The 20973-nt window shown below is 45.4% G+C and overlaps 1 protein-coding gene across 5 annotated transcripts in view; it reads right to left on the reverse strand.

Annotated features, from left to right (window-relative positions):
* Nucleotides 1-3861: 3861 nt before the first annotated feature.
* The window catches only part of PNPLA1 (patatin like phospholipase domain containing 1), a 48962-nt gene continuing 31850 nt past the window's right edge, over nucleotides 3862-20973 (reverse strand). For 3 of the 5 annotated variants that reach the window (XM_044254784.1, XM_044254786.1, XM_044254774.1), the window contains 7 exons: nucleotides 20711-20920; nucleotides 19054-19114; nucleotides 12496-13083; nucleotides 11264-11342; nucleotides 9700-9825; nucleotides 5814-5919; nucleotides 3862-5038 (listed from right to left, as the gene is read on the reverse strand). In XM_044254784.1, the coding sequence (XP_044110719.1) occupies nucleotides 5012-5038; nucleotides 5814-5919; nucleotides 9700-9825; nucleotides 11264-11342; nucleotides 12496-13083; nucleotides 19054-19114; nucleotides 20711-20920 (1197 nt within the window). In that variant the 3' untranslated portion in view covers nucleotides 3862-5011. The other 2 variants (XM_044254781.1, XM_044254785.1) reach the window with 2 other exon arrangements.

Here is a 20973-nt window from a genome sequence, read left to right on the forward strand (position 1 = left end):
TTTATTTATTTGTCAGAGAAAGAGGGCACAAGGAAGGGGAGCTGTAGGCAGAGGAAGAAGCAGGCTTCCAACTGATCAGGATACCTGATGTAGGGTTTGATCCCAGGACCCTAGGATTATGAGCTGAGCCAAAGGCAGATGCTTAACCAACTGAGCCACCCAGGCATCCCAGGTCATAGTTTTTTAAAATAAATTTTTGTCTAACTTCTCACCAGAATACCCACATTCATTTAACCAGATGTGCATTCATGTGCAACAAGTAATTGATTCCATTGACCAGCAGTGCTTAATGCCAGTATGGATTTACCGACACCTCTCAGGAGGTCTGCAGGCCTCAGATAGATGACCTATGGACTGGGGATTTCTAGTCTCTCAGAATCCTTCCAATCCTGTGTCCTATAATCCCATGTCCAGAGAAGGGATGCTGATGCCTTGTACCTCTCCCATCTCGTGGGGTTTTGCCCAGAGTCAGTGAGAAAACAAATGTGAAGATTTCTGAAAATTACACAGTGTCTTGTCCATGTATGTTGTCATTCTGACTATAGCTAAAATCTGGGTAGTTTTCAGGACATGGGGAAAGGCTTTAAGCTGGATTGCCATGAATGGTTGCATGGGTGTGCACTGCCCAAGAACACCATACCCCAAGCCGTGCTATTCACTTCCTAGACATTGTAGACTTGTGGATTTATGATAGCAGTTTTCTACCTGATGACAGTAAAGTATCTTGAGAAAGGAGCTTCTTTTTATTTTTGTACAAAGGCAACGTGTGGGCTATTAGAGGCTCTGCCTTCTACAGAGCTGAACAGTTTGAACAGTTTGGTTCAGATGGGCAATTTGCCAGATGTCCATTATCTACATGCCTGCCCAACAGGGTTATAAACACAGCCATTGGACATTGCCTGGAACACATGGCCATAGGGGAGAGAGTATTAAAATCTAGACTCTCTCTTATTACCCTGATTGGACACTGTATTGCAATGTTGAATGTGGTGATCACTGTGGGGTAGGACTGGAGTGGGGGGTGAAACCAAGGGCAGAGAGAGAGGCTTTGGACACTTAGATGGGATGGCCTCAAACCTGATGCAAAGTTTTAGGAAGTTCAACAAAGCATATTCAGCAAGTCATTTGGTTTTATTGCTGATTCTAAGACATGAGGGAGAAGTGATCTATTTATGGATTTATTTTAGTGTTCAGGAGCACTGCCCCGAAATGCAAAAGATCAGAATCAGTTTTGAAATGAGGGTCAGGAACCTTCTGTACATAGTTTCTTATTTGGGATGATGTTCTTTAAGTTGTATGAGTATTTGGTATGAGTTCCCGATGCTGGCATCTGAGTCTCATTTTTGTACTGTTATTTAAGCAAATAAAGAAATTGACTTTTGCCAAAGTCTCATCTGAATTATTCACAATGCTGTCAAGATGGAGGCCACCACCCACATCCAGGCCAGTCTGGGGCCTGCGAGGCAGCGAGGGTCAGCCTTCCTTTCTCCATCTGGAGGCCCTTTCTGGTTGGTCCCCAAGTTTCTGCTCCTTGGGGTGCCAACTTGTTGAGCCAGTAATGGAGTGCCCTGAGCATCAGAGACCTGGGTTTTCGCCTGACTTCCCACAGAATGAGGCCCTCGGGGACATGATACTTGCCTCTGGACCTGATGTTCTACTACTCTCTGACTGTTAAGATGACAGTTAATTGTATGTCCAGGAACATCTGGGTCAGTCCTGATTCTACATCGTCTGTTTTATGAAGTCCCTAATTTTGGTGCCCGAAATGTCACTCAGAACTGGGGTAAAAATGGACAGAATACTGTGTCTAGATTTTGATCCAGAGAATGTGGTCTCTGCTAAAAGGTTTTAAAGACCTCCTCCCCTGACTCTCAGGTAACACGTGAGTTCTTCCAGAGGCTTCCTGGGGAAGGTGGTACATAGATCTGCTTCTTTCCCAACCACCTCTCCGCTCCCAAACCTTGAAGGCTTGCTGTAATGCTCTGAGGAGGGCAGAAGAGGGCAGCACTTCACTTCACGGACCAGAAAGAGCTAGTGCCCCGTTCAAGGTCACGTGGCCACCTATAGCCAGAACCAGGCCAGGTTCCAGCTCCCAGAACCCATTTAGTGCCTTCCCGAACTATCTAATCCATTAGTTCATTCACTCAACTAATATTTATTGAACATTTACTATGTGCCTGGTCTGATCTAGCTCTGTGCAATACATACATGTAAAAGGCACCATCCCCACCCTCGGGGAGTTCATGGACCTCGCTCATTACAGGATTTTGGTGGTGGGGACAGCATTGTGCAAAGGTGGGCAGGGGTCCCTCGACTCACATCACAGAGGTTCTCAAGAGCACTGAGGTATGTGGGAGTCCCTGCTGCTTTGAAAGTCTTTAAAAAGGTGGGTAAGTGCCATCACGGCATAATTTACTTGATTTCTGACCCTGAGAAGTCAGGAGGCTAAGTGAGTAAGTCAGAGATAATGGGGTCTGCCAAGATCTGGTTAGTTTGGGATGTGAGCTGAGTTGCACAGAGGCCTATGAGGTAGAGGTCGTCCGGATATGCTTGTTTGGAAGACCAAGAATGGTCTGCCCTTGGCTTCCGCACCAGTGAGACCTCCAAGTTCAGAGTACAGTGACTAGCACATAAAAACAAAAACAATCCACTAGTATTGGCTTTTAAAAAAAAGGCATTATAAGGAGAGAGGAGCCAATTAGAGTTGCCAAATTTAGCAAATAAAAATATGGGTAGCCTAGTTAAATGTGAATTTCAGAGACACAACAAATAATAGCAATACCGGGGCCATCCTTATACTAAATAATGAGTCATTGTTTATCTGAAATTCACATTTAACGCAGTGTCCTGTATTTTATCTAGCAACCCTGGAACTAATGCAAGAAGAGTTCTCTTAAGTACCTTGTCATGAGGAAAAGGGAAATAAGCAAAAGGAAGGAAAATATACAGGAGGATTTATCAATACCTATAACTGTAACATAACGACATCTGGGCTCTAAACACAGGCTTTAAGTTAGAATGACAATGACTGTTATGTTCCATTCCCCCTTGAGCACCAGGGACTAAGCATTCCAGATGCCTCCTCCATCCCGTTCACAGGGCTCAAGGCCTTAGGGCTTGCAGCCACCGACAAACCACAAGACCACTCCTGGGAGGAAAGCCAGGAGACCACGGCCAGGAGGACCCCTCTGGGTGGGACCGGTCTCTCCCCACCCATGTGGCCCCCAGCATGATCCCCCTGCCTGGTCTGGGCCACAGAATCAGAATGTCAGAGAAGGCAGAGGGTGTAGGAACACCCGAGATTTGATTCTTTTCAGCCTCTCAAAGGTACAGTTAGTTAGTGATGTAGGAAATGTTGGGGTTTGGAGCTGGCGGCTGAGAAAGAATTCTTGAGGCGTCTTCAATGCAAAAACGGTGGTTTTATTGAAGCACAGGGACAGGACCTGTGAGCAGAAAAGGCTGCCCTGGGATTGTGAAGGGTGACTGAGGATATACTTTCGAGTTGGGAGGGTTTTAGGGACAGCGCAGGCCTCTGGAGTATTTTGGAAACAAAGTTTCCAGGATACTGAGGGGACTAGAGGGGGCTGGCTATGGTTAGGAAAAGGTCATTTATTACTGTTTAGGAGAAACTCTGTCATGAGTCCCTTTGCATGTAGATCAGTGGGCCATATTTTGGAGGATGATTGCCAACTTGTATCTTGGGGGTAGAGATAAAGGAAGTTTCCACAGGAATTTTTAGATGGTAAAGCAGACTGACAAGGATCCTGGGGGCTTGGGGTAAGATTGTCCTTTGTCCTTAGGGAGGCAGCTAAGCTCTCAGAGGGAGGTCATTCTGCTCGTTTCAAGGACGAGTCAGTGGGCTGTCGGCAATAAGGAAATTTAATTTTTTCTCTTGTCTTTGTTTTCCACATCAGTTAGGTTCTTCCTGGAAGAACCTTCAGAAGGGTGCCTGTGCGGACTCCTGCTCCCTGACATGGTCCCCTTAAATGTAGGTTCCACCAGGCCCCCTTGGCACAGCCTCCCACACTGCCTGGCTAACATTTGCATGCATCTCCCAGAGGCCCCAACCCAGCTCAGGGCTCTTTTACACCCCAGTCCTCTGGGTCTTGCATTCCAGGATTTGTTAAGCAAATACATCTGAGGTCTGTGGGCAGCCCGGGCTTCCTTGCTGGGCCTGACCGGGGCTGGAGGTTATCCACACTCCAGCAAGCAATGGGGCTCGTTTTGGGGTTTTTTTGTTTTGTTTTGTTTTCCTGGGTGGACTGGAAAAATTGAGGCAGAGATGTCTTTCTCACGGAATGTTTTCATTGAGGCATGAACAGCAGAACGATTCAGCCCTCGTGCCGCCCTCCTACTGGGAGACGGGGAAGGAAGGGATATCTGGCCTCCTGTTTCCTCCACAACCACAGCGGGACTCACAGGAGCACAGGGCAGCCTGCTCAACATGGCAGCAACCGCAAGCCTTGGGGAAATTTGAAGGACCTCATGCCTGATGGGCTCTGTGAGGGATTCCGGTGAGCAGCCAAGAGTCCAGTGGTTGCAGATCAAGCCTTTGGTCCACTAGGAGAATTCAAAACAAAACAAAACAAAAGAACTTGGTCTCTTGACATCACACAAGAGAGGAAAGTGCACTGCCCCCCCACCAAGTGTTCGACCTGGAGACTAGATCCTGGGATGCCAGGATGGATGCAGTCCCTCTCAAAGAAGAGGAAGGAAGGCCTAGAATTCAGCCAGCCAGGAGGAGGAAGTACTGTGGGCTCTTCAGAGCCCATCCATGCTGGTGTCCATCTGTCTGTCCAGAGCAGAGTAGTAGAAGGGCTGGAGTCCACTGAGAAGCTGAGAGGATGTCTAGGCAAAGAGTGCTTGCCCAAGGGAAGCATGACCTCCACACCAACAGGCTTGGTAGTGGGCAACACCTGGTCCCCAAAAGGCCTAGGGTAAGGGGGATGCATCTGAGAGCCTTGAGGAGAAGGCTCTACCTTGGGATCATCACATTCTCTCCCACTCCAGCTCAAGTTCTCTCTTGGTTCACAGCTTCCTAGAAAAAGGACAGAGAGTCATCATTTCTAAGTCCCTCATCGAGGACTTTCCTCCCCATATTTCCACTGAGAATATCCACAGCTTCCTATATGTCAGGCAGCCCCAAGCAAGGAGCCAGGCCCCATTCTAGCCAATTGGATGCATGGAAGTTGGAAATCTCAATTTATATCAAAAAATCAGTTAGCAAATCCCACTTTATTATACAAGGGTTTTGTTTGTTTGTTTGTTTGCTTATTTGTTTTTGCAGATGGAGAATTCCATCTGCAGAGCAGGAGTTGAAAAAAGAGTGTTTGAAATGTTATTCAATTTACAAAAGTCTGATTAATATTTGGTTTTTTCAGGAAGAGGAAGGAAGTAGAGTGACCTCTTGAGTGCTGAGTGTGGTTGTGTAAACTGCAGACTGCACAAGGAGACCCTGCCAATACAGAGGGGAGGCATCTCACAGAAATATTTATGCCACAGGTTATTTGTACAGTTTGGTGTCTTTGTAAACCATTCATACAGATGTCTAGCAGGTGGCAGTCAATTGTTTTAACAAAATCAGTATGTTATCACAATCTTCCAGGAGCTGGCAATCAGGTTCTCCAGGAAAGGATACTGTTTTCTTAGTGCACAAAACAATATATGGGCTCGTGTTGGCCTTCACTATGACCAGGAAGAGGTGGGTGGGGTCAGAAAGGAAACTGGGTGGGTGGAGCTCAGAGGTCACTGCAACATCTGGGCACAGAGCAGGTAGTGTCTGGCTTCCAGGGTCATCCTGGTCAATTCCACACCTCAGGGTCGCTGTATTCCTGGATCCAGCTGGGGTGAGGCCTGTAGGTGACCCAAACTGTCTCGGAAGTGGAGAGAAGAGAGAAGTCGAGTGGGCAGGGAGCAGACCTGGATGTAAGATGCCAAGAAAGCACATGTGAGGAGTAATGATACAAAAAGGGGACAGTGGGAAACCTTGTGTTTCAAGGCCTCTTCTACCTGCTGGGTGACCCTGGGCAGTCATTGGCCCTCTCAGGGAAATTGCAAGAAGACTCCTGCAGACTGTACCTCAGAGAAATGCTGGCCTGGGGACCTGTCCATTCTTGGATAGTTTTCAACTCTGACTGTGTCATTCTGTGTAAACCTTGTAATAACTCCCTAGCACCAAAAAGTCCAGCTTTGTTAGCATGGTCCCTAAGCCAGCCTGCATCCTATCCCTGCCATGTCTGCCCATGTACCTGTAAGTGCACCTCCAGGCCTCTCCCTGCCCAGACAAAGTAGACTAGAGCCTGTGACATCTGATTCACTCCAAGGCTCCTTTTACCCTGGGAGGCTGTATTCCTTAGTGTTCGACACCAAGATGTTGGTGACAGACAACTTGGATTCAGATCCTGGCTCTGCCATCTCCCTACTCTGTGACTTTAGGCATGTTGCTCACCATCTCTGTGCCTCTATGCCTGGATCATAATAACTACTTAGTAAGTTTTAGCTATTATCATTACATTTCCATTTGAATAGGGGGAAATTCCACAGTAACTCAAAAGAGGAGCTCTCTAGCTATAGAAATGGTAGAAATCAGAGGAGTCTGACAGACTTGGCAGCTCTTGAGAGGATTTGAGTAGTAATTAGCAAGAGGGACCTCCTCCTTTTCCATTTAGAGCCTGTAGGCAGTCGCTGAATTTCTCAATCTGTTTTGCCAACCAACACAAGGCCTGTTACACAACCTGAATCAGATGACCACAGAAGTCTTATGGGAGGAGAGCCAAGGCTAGCAGAGGAAAGTCAGGCTGACACACATTTCTGAGAGCTAAGCCTAGCAGAGGAAAGTCAGACTGACACACTTATCTAGCCACAGTCCAGGGGCAGAGCGTATTTGGCATATCTTTTGGTCCTGGAATGAAAGGGACAGGGAGCAGACTCAACCCCAACGTGTAGCCTAAGCAGAGCTATACCAGACAACCCACAGAACTCTGGCAGAGTAAAAGAAACATGTATTCTGGAATCCACTGAGATGCGGGGGATGTTTGTTATGTAGCATTATCAAACAGAATTACTGACTAATACAACCAGGATCAGAGTATGATTTTGAACATCTGATTTTAAAAACACAAAGGGAGGGGCTCCTGGGTGGTTCAGTCGGTTAAATATCCAACTCTTGATTTTGACTCAGGTTGTGATCTAGGGTAGTAAGAGAGAACCTTGCATCGAGCTTGGCATCAGGCCCGATGCTCAGCATGGGGTCTACTTGAGATTCTCTCCTTCTCCCTCTGCCCCTCCACTTCAATGGTTTTCTCTCTCTCTCTCTCTCTCTCTCTCTCTCTCTCTCACAAATGAATGAATGGATGCATAAATAAATAAAAACATAAAATCTTTAAGAAACACACAAGGAGAGAGAAAGAGAAGGAGAGAGATATTAATGTATGGAACTTCTACCCTATAGTTGTTGTGTATTTTTTTAAGATTTTATTTATTTATTTGATAAAGAGAGAAATCACAAGTAGGCAGAGAGGCAGGCAGAGAGAGAGGAGGAAGCAGACTCCCTGCCGAGCAGAGAGCCCGATGCGGGGCTTAATCCCAGGACCCTGGGATCATGACCTGAGCCAAAGGTGGAGGCTTTAACCCACTGAGCCACCCAGGTGCCCCTACCCTGTAGCTTTTATTCTCACTTCTTTCCTCTTTATTGGGAGGAATATCCGCTGGAGGCCAGAAGTTGCACAGGACTAGCCCATGGATGTGACAGTGTCTCTTGTGATTGTACTCTGTTAGGAAATAAGCAGATTTTCTCTCTTTCTGGATCTCTCCTTCTCTATACCTAACCTTTCTGAGCTTCTCTTTTCTACTCCCTACCCTGGTGTTTGAAGCTCAGAGCAGTGAATTTGCATGGAATTGCTTAAGAACATTAACTGGTAAACTGCTTCCAGGCAGTTTCATAATCTGTTCTATAAAGGAACACCGCAGATGGCATGTGTGACCTACTGACAACAGGGTTTCCCACAGCTGTGAATGTTGTTTTGTTTGTTTTTATCACAGCCTGCTTTTGTATAAAGTACCTTGATTCCTAGAAGTTTATCGACCAAGGTAGCTTTGGCTGAATTGCAGTTCCACCACTCCGATGCACAGGTGGAGTCCTGGCCCGGGAATGAAGGGACTCGAGCCTGGGCCTGGCTTCCAGATGGCACTCCCAGCCCCGAGGAAGTTTCCTCACCCCCACAGCAGACCTGCCTGTGTTCTCCTGACCAAACTTGACCTTGAGCTCCTAGAGACAGAGATACGGACACTCAAAAGTCAAAGAAGTCTTGGGGCTGAAGACCAAGGAACGGAGCGAAACTAATCCCAGGATTCACTAATTCCATGACCCCAAGGGGACTGCCAACTGCCCACTGGATTACAGGATGGGCACCTTCCCTCCCCATCATTTAATCCAAAAATTGACACATGCCTCTGCCCCACTTTCTACGGTAGCTCTGGGAATCTCCTTCCCACCATACTGCTTCCCCCAACCCACCAAGTACCTACTTGCCCAGACCTCAAAGTGGGCCTGTGGCTGCTGGGGTGAGACTCTGACCCTCATCTGTCTGACACATCTCTCTGCCCACCTGGGATAGGAACAACACGGAAGGATGTCACTTAGAATGATTTGGGCATTTTTCTGACCAATGGAGGCTTGAAGCAAAGTAGATAGCTGTGTGGGTCTGTTCCAGTCAGAGAATATTTTGATAATCCAGTAAAATTGTTGTTGATTACTCCTGGCTTGGTTTGTGTTTGAAGCTGGCATTTTTCATCTGTAAGTGTGTATGTATGTATGCATGTCCCTTTAAAAAAGTAGTTCAGTAAAAAATTAAGACTTGGTTCCTGTCTTTGGTCTGAAGTTCAATTTTGGGGTAAACTCTTAAAAGGTGGGGATCAAGGGGTGCCTGGGTGGCTCAATAGGTTAAGCATCTGCCTTCGGCTCAGGTCATAATCTCAGGGTCCTAGGATCGAGCCCTGCATCAGGCTCTCTGCTCAGCAAGGAATCTGCTTCTCCCCCTCCCTCTGTTATCTCTCTCACGCTGTCTCAAATAAATAAATAACATCTTAAAAAAAAAAAGTTGAGGATTTAGTTCAATTTGCTTTCTCTAGAGCCCAGAAGAGTGGTTGGTACTCATTAGGTGCTCAATAAAAGTTAAAACTTATGGAATCAATAACAATGTAAAATAACCAAAAAACTACAAGCAACTTACATTGGTAAGGACATTTAGTTGTACCTTGGCAACAGTTTGGATCTCTTGAGGGTCACAAGGTCACACATCTGTCTAGCTGGTTTTTAAATATGAATGTGAATTCAGAAGCTGAGAAGTCCTAGTTAACCTCTGCATATAACACTAATATCTATGAAATTATTGAGTGTTAATTACACATCATGCATTCTGCAAAACAATTTACATGTTGGTCTCATTAAACCTTCACAATATTATCCCTGTTTTACAGATCAGGAAATAGAGGCTTAGAAAGATCACATGTCCTAAGCATGATCACTGAGTAAGATTATGGCAGAGAAGGGAATATATGCTGGGTGGGTCTGATTCCAAAGTCCAGCTCCTAACACCTGCTCCTACTGACTCTTCCTTGACCCCTTGTAACCTTCCTGCAGACTCTTCCCAGAGCTTTTCAAGTTCCCCATGGAACTTGAAAAACATTAATCATGCTCACTGCACTTTGCCGCTTGTTTTTTTGGATCGTGGATGTCTTGGGAAGCTTATTCTGGTGCTACTTGTCTTTTGTTTGTTCTTCTTAAACATCTTGCTCATCCAATTGGAGTCTTCAGCAGGGTTCCCCCTGGGCAACAGATGAAATAAATAGTTTGTTAATGACCTGTCCTGTGTCCTCCACTATCAGGGCCTGCTCCAGCTCCATAGACACACCAATGCTATGTCTTTTAACCCTGGCTAAGCCCCAGACTTCCCACAATAAACATTTGTATTTATAATCAATGACCATTTATCTAAGTAACATCATGCTAATGAGTCAACTGAAACGCAACTGAAATTTTGTAAGTTATAAGTCAATGCAATAAAGTTTAAACCCTGTGAACAAAATGCATAGTATATGCCCAAGCACAAAATTTTTAAATTCATGAAAACTCTTTCAAAAAGTTTTATAATTAAAATTGTACTTAATGTGAGAACCAGGTATGTTTTGATATATTTGATACAATATAGAGTTGGAACATCAAAAGGACCTGCTCTGCCAATAGGTGCCGCTGTGGCCATGGAGAACCCCAGCCACAACCAGAACTTCCCCAAGGCAGGAGGGATGAGGTTGAGGAGGGGAGAGGTACTCTTTGACCAACCTTCGGATCTCCTGCTGGTGTCTTCCATTGGCTAACCCAACTGGAAAGAAGCCAGCAAAGGGAGCCTGGGTAATGTGACCCTAAGGAACTTAAAAAAATACCAGTCCTGGGGTACCAGTCCTGGGGTACCTGGGCACAGTCAGTTGAGCCTCCAACTCTTGGTTTCGGCTCAGGTCATGATCTCAGGGTCATGAAACTGGGCCCCACATGGGGCTCTGCACTCATTGCAGAGTCTGCTTAAGACTCACTCTCCCTCTCTCTCTTCCCCTACAAAACCCCCCACGCTTCCCCACCCTCATACTCATGTGCTATCTAAAAAAATAAAAATAAATAAATATTTAAAAAACAACAACTACCAATCTTCAGGCCCTCTCAGAATGACTGTGAAGGTAAGTAATGGAGAACATGTCACACAACCCAGACAATTGATGAGTATTATAAAAAAAAGACTTTCTGAGGACAATCTATAACATAGGAATATTAGCCTGCTTATTGTGCTGATAGAAAATAATTTGTATTAAAGGAGGCCTTTGACAGAGTCCCACAATTCATTCGGCCAGGAAATGGCCTACTTCAGGCTAGGATGCAGCATGCCTGCTAGCTCCCTTGAACTGAGACACCACCAGAGAGTAAGACATGAGAGGTGGGGGTGCACGTTCTCCCACTGCACTCAGAGAAGGGGCATTCCCCAGTGAGTACAGGAAGGAGCTGACGAGAATGACACTGTGAGCACAAATAGCTCATTTCCCATTCATTGCCCCCACTGAAGACGAGAGAAATGTAAAGGGGTGGACTGTAATCACACAAACCAGAAAAGGATCCCAGTGTTGCTATGGTAGCTAAAAAGAAGGAAAATTTCATTTAGTTGGGCCCTCCTCCCCCGGCCAAAGGAAAGAATGTGTCCCTAGTTAAGGAGAAACTTACATTATGTGAGGCTTGCTGGTGGCTTCCTTCACATTAACCAAAGGCATGGCATCTTTCAGATTTGAAGAGGCAAGAGGAGCTATAGTCAAAAGTAAAAATAGAGGAGACGAGAGAAGGTGACAAAATCTTGCCCATTTCAACTCATCTGTCACCTCCAAAAAGCCTTTCTTAACCCCCCAGAGAAAAGTGATCTTAATCTCTATGAGTACTTCCAACACTCTGTGTTTGCTAGTAATGTAGTACTTAATCACTAGTGCTGTGTTTTTAAGGTTGGTATCTCTGTCATCCCCTCAGCTGCCGGGGAGATTTCCTGAGTGAGGAGCTGAGAGCTGTTTAACTTTGAAGCCTCTAGAGCAGTGCTTCTCAAACTATCTGTAGACAATACCAGTTTTAAAGAACCATCTTTTTAAAATCTTTTTTTGGAATCCAAATGGACTAGTACTTTTGTGACATACAATACAAGGAATTAGTAGGAAAATGACCAAGCTCTTGGATGTCATGGCTATAAACATTTCTAAATGCTTACTTTCAACCTCTGTACTCAGTTCATTGTGAATTAGTAACAAATAGTCTGGGGACCAGCATTGGCTCACGGAGCACTCTTGGAGTAGCTCTGCCCTGGAAGAGCAGTTATTACAATAACAAAAACCTTCTGGTACAGTAGTTCTCAATCACAGTTCTCAAAAGAACCCCCCGGAGGGCTTATAAAAAGATAGATAGCTGGGTCCCACCACCCTGAGTTAGTAGGTCTGTGGTAGGACCTGAGAATTTTCATTCCTAACGAGACCCCAGGTGTAGAGTTTGCTGTAGGTCAGAGACCAACCTTTGACAATCAGTGGATGAAAAGGTAAGAACAAAGGTCAAGAACACTGCCCCCTTGTGGTGGCCTATCCTCAAAACAGGTAGAATGGCTAAAGCTAACTGCTGACTTTACCAATGCACCCCCCAACGCAATAGTTATAGGCAACTAATGAGTTGTTGAACACTACGTCAAAAACTAATGATGTACAACAATAAATCTTGGAACACTGCATCAAAACTAATGATGTATTTTATGGTGACTAACAACACACACACAAACTAATGATGTTGGCTAACTGACAACTACTATGCTGGCTAACTGAACATAATTTAAAAAATAATAACGCAATGGTTGTCACTCCCATGTTGTGGCACACTTGCTGAGGGGCTCCAGACATAAGGAAGGTGGGAGAAGCCAGAAGGGTCCATACCTTGGGGCTGTTCTGGGCCCAGTTCCTCCACAGGTGGCTGTCCAGGTGACAGTGAAGGAGAACACAGGGGCAGTGTTTGAGATGTCCCCACAGATGAAGACCCCAGGGATGGCCTGGGTGACAGAGGTGACTGGGAGGGTGGGGATCTTGGCGGTGATCCAGTCGTTTGTACCCTCTGCTGTGGTGGTGATATATGAGACAGCACAGGTGTGGAGCTGAGTGGTAAGGGCACAGCTGGGCATGATACAGGGGGCAAGTCAGCTGGAGAATGTGATGGTGATGAGGCCAGTGGAGATGCAGGTGACTGCTCAAATGAAGAGACAAGTGGTGAAACAGGTGATTCTACAGGCCACTCATGTGTGGATTCAGGTGTCTGCACAGGTGAGGACACAAGTGGACTGTGGCAGCTCTTTCCTTCCCCTTCAGGAGCCCACTGTGTGTGAGGTTGTGTGGATTCTTCTTGCTCTGTTTGGAGGCTTGACTGACTGCGTTCAGGGCACTCACTGCCAAGGGCAAGTTCTATATTGCAGTATACTTCCACACGGGGGAACATCACTCTCTTGGAGGGAGAATTGAGGTAAGCAGCATCTAGGAAAACAATGGCATTGGGTCACCGGTGGCATTACGAGCCCCTGGCATCAGCATGGCATTTTCAAAAAGTGATTTCACAAGTTATTTTCATAAGCAGGATTAGTGCTTTTTAATGGCCTTTGCTTACTTACTCAAATTTATATTGAGTATTTGATTGTGTATTGATTCACTTATTCGACAGATGTTTATTGAGCATCTATATGTGCCAGGCATTATACCAGGTACTGAGGAGTGAGGGAGACAAAAACAGGTGTGATGGTTCTTGGCCTCTTGGAGCTTACAGTCTGGCTTGGGGACAGGCATTGATTATCCAGATAATCTCATTTTTACCAGGACAAGTTCTAGGTAAAAAAGGAACATGATGTTATGAGAGAGAGGAAAGCAGGGAGGACTTCTTCAGGAGGGTTTCCCTGAGGGAGCAACATTTGTGCTGAGATCTGAAGGGTGAGTGAGGGTACAGGGGGTGTTGGTGTGGGATGGGGAGGAGCATTTCAGACAGTACGAACAGCACACACAGATGCCACAGGTTTGAGGGAGCATGAGGAAGGCCTGAAAGGTCAGTGTGGTTGGAGCAGGGGTGGGGGCACTGTGGTGGGAGATGGGGCTGAGGAGGCCACTGGAGCCCAACTATACTTGTAGAAACCATTGAGGGCCCTTGGTTTTCACAGAGACCATGAAAGACCTACAGGCAATGGGGCTGCTGCACTATCTCTGGTTTTGACAAGATCACTGTGACTCCTGTGTGGAGACTCACTGAGAAGGGCCTAGAGGACCCAGGGAAATGTATAAGGCTGCGGTGGAGAGGTGTTTAGGGCTTGCACCTGGAAGGAGAGAGAAAGAACTAGAAGATTCTACTTAGGAGGTAAAATAAATGAGAACTGACAATGGATTGACTGGGGGGAAGAGAGGAGGGAGCTGGCTTGCACAGCCAGGTGGATGCTGGTGCTGACAGGGTGAACAGGGAGAAGATGGGTTAAGGGAGCAGTGAGGAGGACACAGGTTAAAGTTTGTTTGAGGATATGTGGATGTTAGGGGGACTTAGAGATATCCAAGGAGAGATGAGAAGTGTGGGCAGTCAGATATATGGGTTGGATCTCAGAGAAGAGTTGAGGGTTAGAGGTGTACATTTGGGAATCCGTCTATGGATGGTCACTGAAGCTGTGATGGTGGCCATGGAGGAGGTTGCCTAGGGAGAAAAAGCAGAGTGAGAAAAGGAGAGAGCCAGGACTGAGTGAGGAGGGGGAGAGGGGAACCCAGGCCAAGATTCTAAAATGGGAAAGACTGGGGTAGACCTACAAGTTTCTGGTAAGGATCCATTTGAGAAGTGGGGATTGGATATATAAAAGAGAGATGAAATAATGGATAATTCAAGAGTGCTGAGGTGGGAGGGGGTCTGAGCACAGGTAGGGGGTGGGCTCTAGGCAAGAAAAGGGCTGCTTCCTTTAATGTTCTGAGAAGGAGGGAGACAGAGCAGGCTGAGTTTGAATATTTGGTAGTACAAAGTTGAGAAAACTTCCCTCTGTTGGCTTTGTGTTTCTCTGTGAAGTTGTTTGGAGGAAAGGCCTTCTCCTGGTGATCAGGGAGAGGGGAAGTCTTAAGGTGGTGACTATGTTGCCAGAACAAATACAGCACAATCACATTTTATGTAGAAATTCACAAGCTAATTCTAAAATTCATATGGAATTATAAAGGACCTGGAATAGCCTAAACAACTTTTAAAGAAAAAAAAAGGAACAAAGATGGAAAACCAAGACTACCTGGTATCAAGATTTACGATAAAGCTTCAGGGATTAAGACAGTATGATATTGATGTAGAGACAGAGAAATAGATCAATTGAACAAAACAAAAGGTCTAGAAATAGACCCGTGACATACAGAGACAACTGACTTTACTCAACAGAAAAAGCATAGCCTTTTAAATAAACAATGCTGGAACAGGTAGTCATCTAAATGAAAAGGAAAAGAAAGCTTTGTTTTATTTCTTGAGCCATATTAAAAAATTAACTCAAAATGAAATATAGACACAATGAAAAAACAAAAAGCTATAAAACTTCTAGAGGAAAACAGGAAAAACCTTTTTGTGATCTTGAGTAAAGCAAAGATTTCTTAGATAAGACACCAAAAGCATTACCCATAAAGGGAGCAAATTAATAATATGGGCCCCATCAAAATTAAAAACTCCTTTTTAGGAGACTGTTAAAGAACTGAAAAAAGAAATCACAGACCAAGAGAAAATATTTGCAAATCATATTTCAGATAAAGGGCATTTATCAAAAATACATAAAAGCTCTTAAATAAGAAAACGACTCAATTTTTAAGCTGGGCAAAAGAGCCCACTGAGGGGTGCATGGGTGGCTCAATGGGTTAAACCTCTGCCTTCGGCTCAGATCATGATCTCAGGGTCCTGAGATCAAGCCCAGCACCGGGGTCTCTGCTCAGCGGGGACCCTGCTTCCCCTTCTCTCTCTGCCTGCTCCTGATCTCTCTCTGTCAAATAAATAAATAAAACCTTTAAAAAAAATAAAATATAAAAGAGCCCACTGAAAGAGCTCTCAATGGCCAAAGGAAATCTGAATATACAGACTTCAGTTAATAATAACCAACATTAGTACATTAATTGTCAACACTACACTAAACTATGTACCAAATTTTATACGTACCATACTATAACTTCTAACAAAAATAAGACATAATAATACGGAATGTGGAGTACATAGAAGCTCTTCATGCTATTTTCACTTTTTTTTCGGTAAATCTAAAATTATTCTTAAAAATAAAGCTTATTATAGGTCTGGGTGGGAAATGATCAAAAGAATTGAACTCTTCAACAAAGATGATATATAGATGGCAAATAAGCATATGAAAAGATGCTCAACATTAGTCATTAAGGAAATACAAATTAAAATTACAATCACATGCCATCACACAACTATTCACATGGCTGTAATTAGGAAGACTGACCATTTCAAGTGTTGCTGATAATATGAAGAAACTGGAACTCTTATGCATTGCTGATGAGAACGCAAAATGGTACAACCACTTCAAAAAACAATTTGGCAGTTTCTTAAAAAGTTAAATATACCTTTTGAGTATATGCCCTTAGTATATATTCCAAATAATTGAAAAATAAGACATTTGGAAACCTGTGCTAAGAAGAAGAAACAATTCAAATTGTTCCTCGGTAAAGAAAATGCGGTATGCACACAGGTGTATGTCTCATGCTACAAAATGGATAAACCTGGAGGACATTATGATAGCGAAATACACCAGTCACAAAAAGTCAAGTACTGTGTGATTCCATTGATATGAGGTATCTGAAGTAGCCCATCTCCTAGGAGTAGAAAATAGAGTGGTGGTAGCCAGGGCCTAGGAAAAGGAGAAAGGTGGAATCACTGAGTGATGGGTATAGAGTCTCAGTTTAGCAAGAGAAAAAAGTCCTGGAGATTGGTTGTACAGTGTAAATATACTTAACACAACTCAACTGTACACTTAAAAATGGTTAAGATGGTGGAACCCTTGGCTGGCTCAGTTGAAAAAGCGTGAAACTCTTGAACTCAGGGTTGTGAGTTTGAGCTCCACATGGGGTGTAGAGATCACTTAAAAATAAAAAATCTTTAAAAACTGGTTAAGATGGTAAATTTTATGTTATGTGTTTTACCTGAATTATACATATATAATTGTATATTACATGAGTATAGATTAAATGTACATCCACCATACCATCTAGACATTCCACTCCTCAGTATTTACTTAAGAGAAAGGAAAGCATAGGTTCATACAAAGACTCCATGAGTATTCAAAGGATCTTTATACATAATAGCTCAAGCTGGATGCAAACTAGATGTCCATTAATGGGTGAGTGGAGAAATGAACTGTGGGGTTTTCATAGATGGAGTGGAATGTAAAAAGGAATGAACTATTTATACACGCAATAACATGATGAATCTCAGCATGATTATACTGACTGAAAGAATGCAGACAAAATCAAGCCCATACTGTAAGTCCATACTGAAAATTTCTAGAATGACAGAAAGTAAATTGGGGGCACTGAGGGAAAGTGGGAAGGGTCACAAAGGAGCATGAAGACGACTTTGGGCACGATGGATAATGGTTCACTCTCTTGATTGTGGTGTTGACTTCACAGGTTGTGTGTGTGTGTGTGTGTGTGTGTGTGTGTGTAAGTGAGAGAGCGGGAACTTAACAAATTGTGTGAGCGAGGAAGGAGGCAAGAGAAGGAAGAATGCCAGGAAGGAAGGAAGGAAGGAAGTGGGGAGAGGGAGGAAAGGAGGAAGGGAAGGGAAGGAAGGGAGGGAAGGGGGGTAGGAAAGAAGGTCTGGCCAGGCACGCCTGGATGCCAGATGGATAATTTTAGACATGACATCCTTTGAGCTCCAACCTCACTCAACGCCCACATCCACATGTCTGTGTGGGGAATGTGGATTTTCAAGCATACCAGCAAGCAGTGCCCTTCCCTTTGGCAGGAGGCTGCTGCCTGGGGAGGCCAAGGGTGGAGAGGGAAGCTCGCCTGGCAGCAAGAATAATTAGGCAGATGTGAGTCCTGAGAAGGGCAGAAAAGGGGGATGCCAGGATGTGAGCTGAAGAATTCAGGGTGACATCTTGCAGGTGTGGCCTTCTGCCAGAGCTGACCCCCATCCAGAAAGCAGTAAGGTGGGAGGCTGGAGCGGACTCCCGTTTTTCTGTTCCCAGATGGCAGGTGGGCATTAAGAGTGTGGCTCTGGGCACCAGCCGCAATTTCTCAGGATGCGTCATACCTTCTGCTTGCATCTGGTGCCGAGAGGAAAATCCAGTCCTACCAAACCCAAGAGGATTTAGGGGTGGGGCTGATGGAACCTGCACTGAGAGCCATGCAAACACTGGCAATTTGGAAGAGGAATCGAAAATAGCTGGTAGCCAGGAAGAGACATCTTCTTCCTTATGAGTTGGGTCCGTTCCTGCTTGGAGTGATTTTAGGGCCCTGGAAAAACCCACCATCCTCCATACATTGCCCTGATTCTTCAGCAGATGCTGAAATCTCCTATTAGAGTCTCACCCTTGGGTTTAAGACTGTCATTTATACAACGACGTCCACATCAACTAAGGGGGGAAGGGTGGGGAAGCATGAAATGGCGCTGAGAGAGACCAGAGATGCTAAAGCAAGGCACTTTGTAACTTACCCACCCACTACCCTCCCCACCACCCTGGGCTTGCCCTGAGAGGAAGAGAAAGAAGTTCTAGGAGAGAGACAGGGACATTTGGTAACCAGGCAGCCAGGTGCAGAGGGGTCTCCTGAGGCAAAGAATATGTCCCAAGTCCCAGTTTCAAATCGGGGGATCCTCCAACCCCATGTCCCCAGTATATACCACGACTGAGGAAAGAGTGAAGGGGCTTCCCAGCTGGGGGTGGAAAGGACCTCGGGTCCTTGCCAGCTCCTCCTCTTCCTGAGACTCCGTAGGTGAGACCCCATCCCTACCCTCCACTGACACTCCTCATGTGGTCCCCCTTTTGGGCACTTGGAGCTTAATTTTCACAGCTGTCACCCATGTAAATGTGTAGGAGGTGGGGAGCTGTTCAAGTAGAGTCAGGGTCAGGAGGAGTCTGTCCAGCAGAAAGGCAAGAGGAGGGCCCTGTCTCCTAGATCAGAGGGTCAGTGGGCTGGATTGACTGGGTCCAGGAATAAAACTCTGAGGTGGTTCCATGATCAGCCCTATTATACAGATGAGAAAACCAAGGTCCCAGGAGATGAATCCCTGGTTCAAGATCACACAGTTAGCAGGTGTCAGGAACCAAGATTTACCTTTTTTACAGATTAGGAGCCAAGACAGAGAGGGCAGGTGATTTCCCGGAGTTCACACAGTCAAGGGGGATGAGAATCATGGCCCAGGCCTACTTGCCTCCAGAACCCACATTCCTTCCATCCTTCCTCCCATCCCCCAACCTTGTCCAGAGAATGGCCCCACCTCGTACTTACTCAGTCGCCTCAAGTAAGAAACGGTGTCTTCATACCCTCGGTAGTAATAGTTGTGCAGGATCTGCAAGGGGGGAGAGCAGGACAATGACAAAGGCTGCAGCAATGGAGAGAGTGGAGTCCCCTCCCCCAGAGCAGCTCCTTTCATTGCCTTTGAGCTTTATTTTAATGGATTTTTAAAATGAACCCATCCAGTGTCCCATCCCTCACTATCTCCTAAGAAGTGGGGAGCAGTTATGATCTTGTGTCCATTAATGGGACAGGTCATTAATGTGTTAAATCATTTACAGCTGATCATCAGCTTCCCCTGGGTGGGAGAGGGTGAGATGTTTGTAGTAGAACCAGAAAAGGTGCATGAGGGCCATATGAAGAGCCGAGTTTAAATCCCAGTGCTGTTACTTTTTAGCTGTGCGGCTCTATGGCTGTAACCTCTCACAGCCTCAGTTTCTTCACCTGTAAAATGGGAACAATGGTCGTATCTATTGCAAAGGATGCTAGGGGGTTACATGAGATATTGCTCACAAAGCTTTTCCATAAAGGGCCAGAGAGTAATATTTGGGGTTTAGAACACCACAGATAGTCTCTGTCTCTTCTTCCCGTTCTTCTTGTTCTTGTTCTTGTCCTCCTCCTCCTTCTCCTCCTCCTTCATCTTCTTCTTCTTCCCTCTTCCTTCTCGTCCTCCTTTTCCCTCTCTTTCTCCTACTTCTACAACTATCTAAAAATGGAGAGCCCATGCTGAGCTCACAGTCTATATGAAAACAAACCACCTTGAGAATGAAAGTCGAGCACTGATGGTGAGCAGAAAGTCAAGTTCGAGAGGCTCTGATGAATACAATGTATTTATTCTGTCTTTCTTGAACTGCCTGTTGGTGGATTGCTTTTATGAGAGTAAATAGTCATACTCTTTACCAATAAATTAGTGTAAGGCAGATGCTGGATCGTAAACAATAATTAGAATGTAAGTCACAAAACTGGCTTAGAGGAGTTATCATTCAAACAACAATTGCTGAGAACCTTCTATAAGCAAAGTCCTTTGTAGACATAGTGAGTGTAGTCAAAGAAATAAGTAAAACTTAGTGCCTACTCCCAGGATCACACTTCTTGCCAAAGAAAGACATGCATTTTGTAAAGACATGTAGACTTAATTTTTTTAGAGCAGTTTTGGAAAGGTTATGATCTCAGGGTGCTAGGATTGAGCCCCGAGTCAGGCTTTTGGCTCAGTGCTCAATGGGGAGTCTGCTTCTCCCTCTCTCTGTGCCCCTCCCCCTCACTCGTGCTGTCTTTCTATCAAAATAAAATAAAATATTTTTTAACAAGTAAAATAAATAAAATTGAAAACAAAACCCAAAACACAAGCCCCTGGCTGGATTTGGCCCGTGGGCCATGGTTGCTGAAGCCTACATTGCACGTCAGAGTGGGAAAGTTCCAGTAATGTCCTACCAGCAGTTCTGACATCATCTCCTTTTATAGGGGAGAAAATTGAGGCTGGGAGCACTTAAGGGCCTCATTCAAGGTCACACAGCTAGTTAGCCACAAATCCAGGATGCAGGTGTAGGAGGAAGTCTAAGGAGGCACGGATAGAACTGCATAGATCCTGTTGGCTCCCCTAGGCCCTGTCAGCTTCCCCCTGTTCCCCTTCCTTCCAGGCCCCTTGTCTCACCAGTAGGTCCGGCGGGAACAGGGCATGGGTCATCCTGGCGATGTTCTCCAGGGAGAACTGGAAGGAGCAGTTGAACATGCGGAAGTCATGGAAGATGGCAGGGCAGTCCCGGGGGCAGATGTCTTGCTGCCCGCTGAAGGTGGAGATGGTAATGGCATCGGTCCAGAAGGAGCAGGGCTGCATGCCCGTGAAGCCCCCGTCGATGTAACGCTATGAGGCGGGGGGAGGCAAAGTCGTAAATGCTAATGGGATCAAAGAGGTCC

The sequence above is a fragment of the Neovison vison genome, chromosome 1 (assembly GCF_020171115.1).
Source record: "Neovison vison isolate M4711 chromosome 1, ASM_NN_V1, whole genome shotgun sequence".
In the NCBI taxonomy this organism is placed as follows: domain Eukaryota; kingdom Metazoa; phylum Chordata; class Mammalia; order Carnivora; family Mustelidae; genus Neogale; species Neogale vison.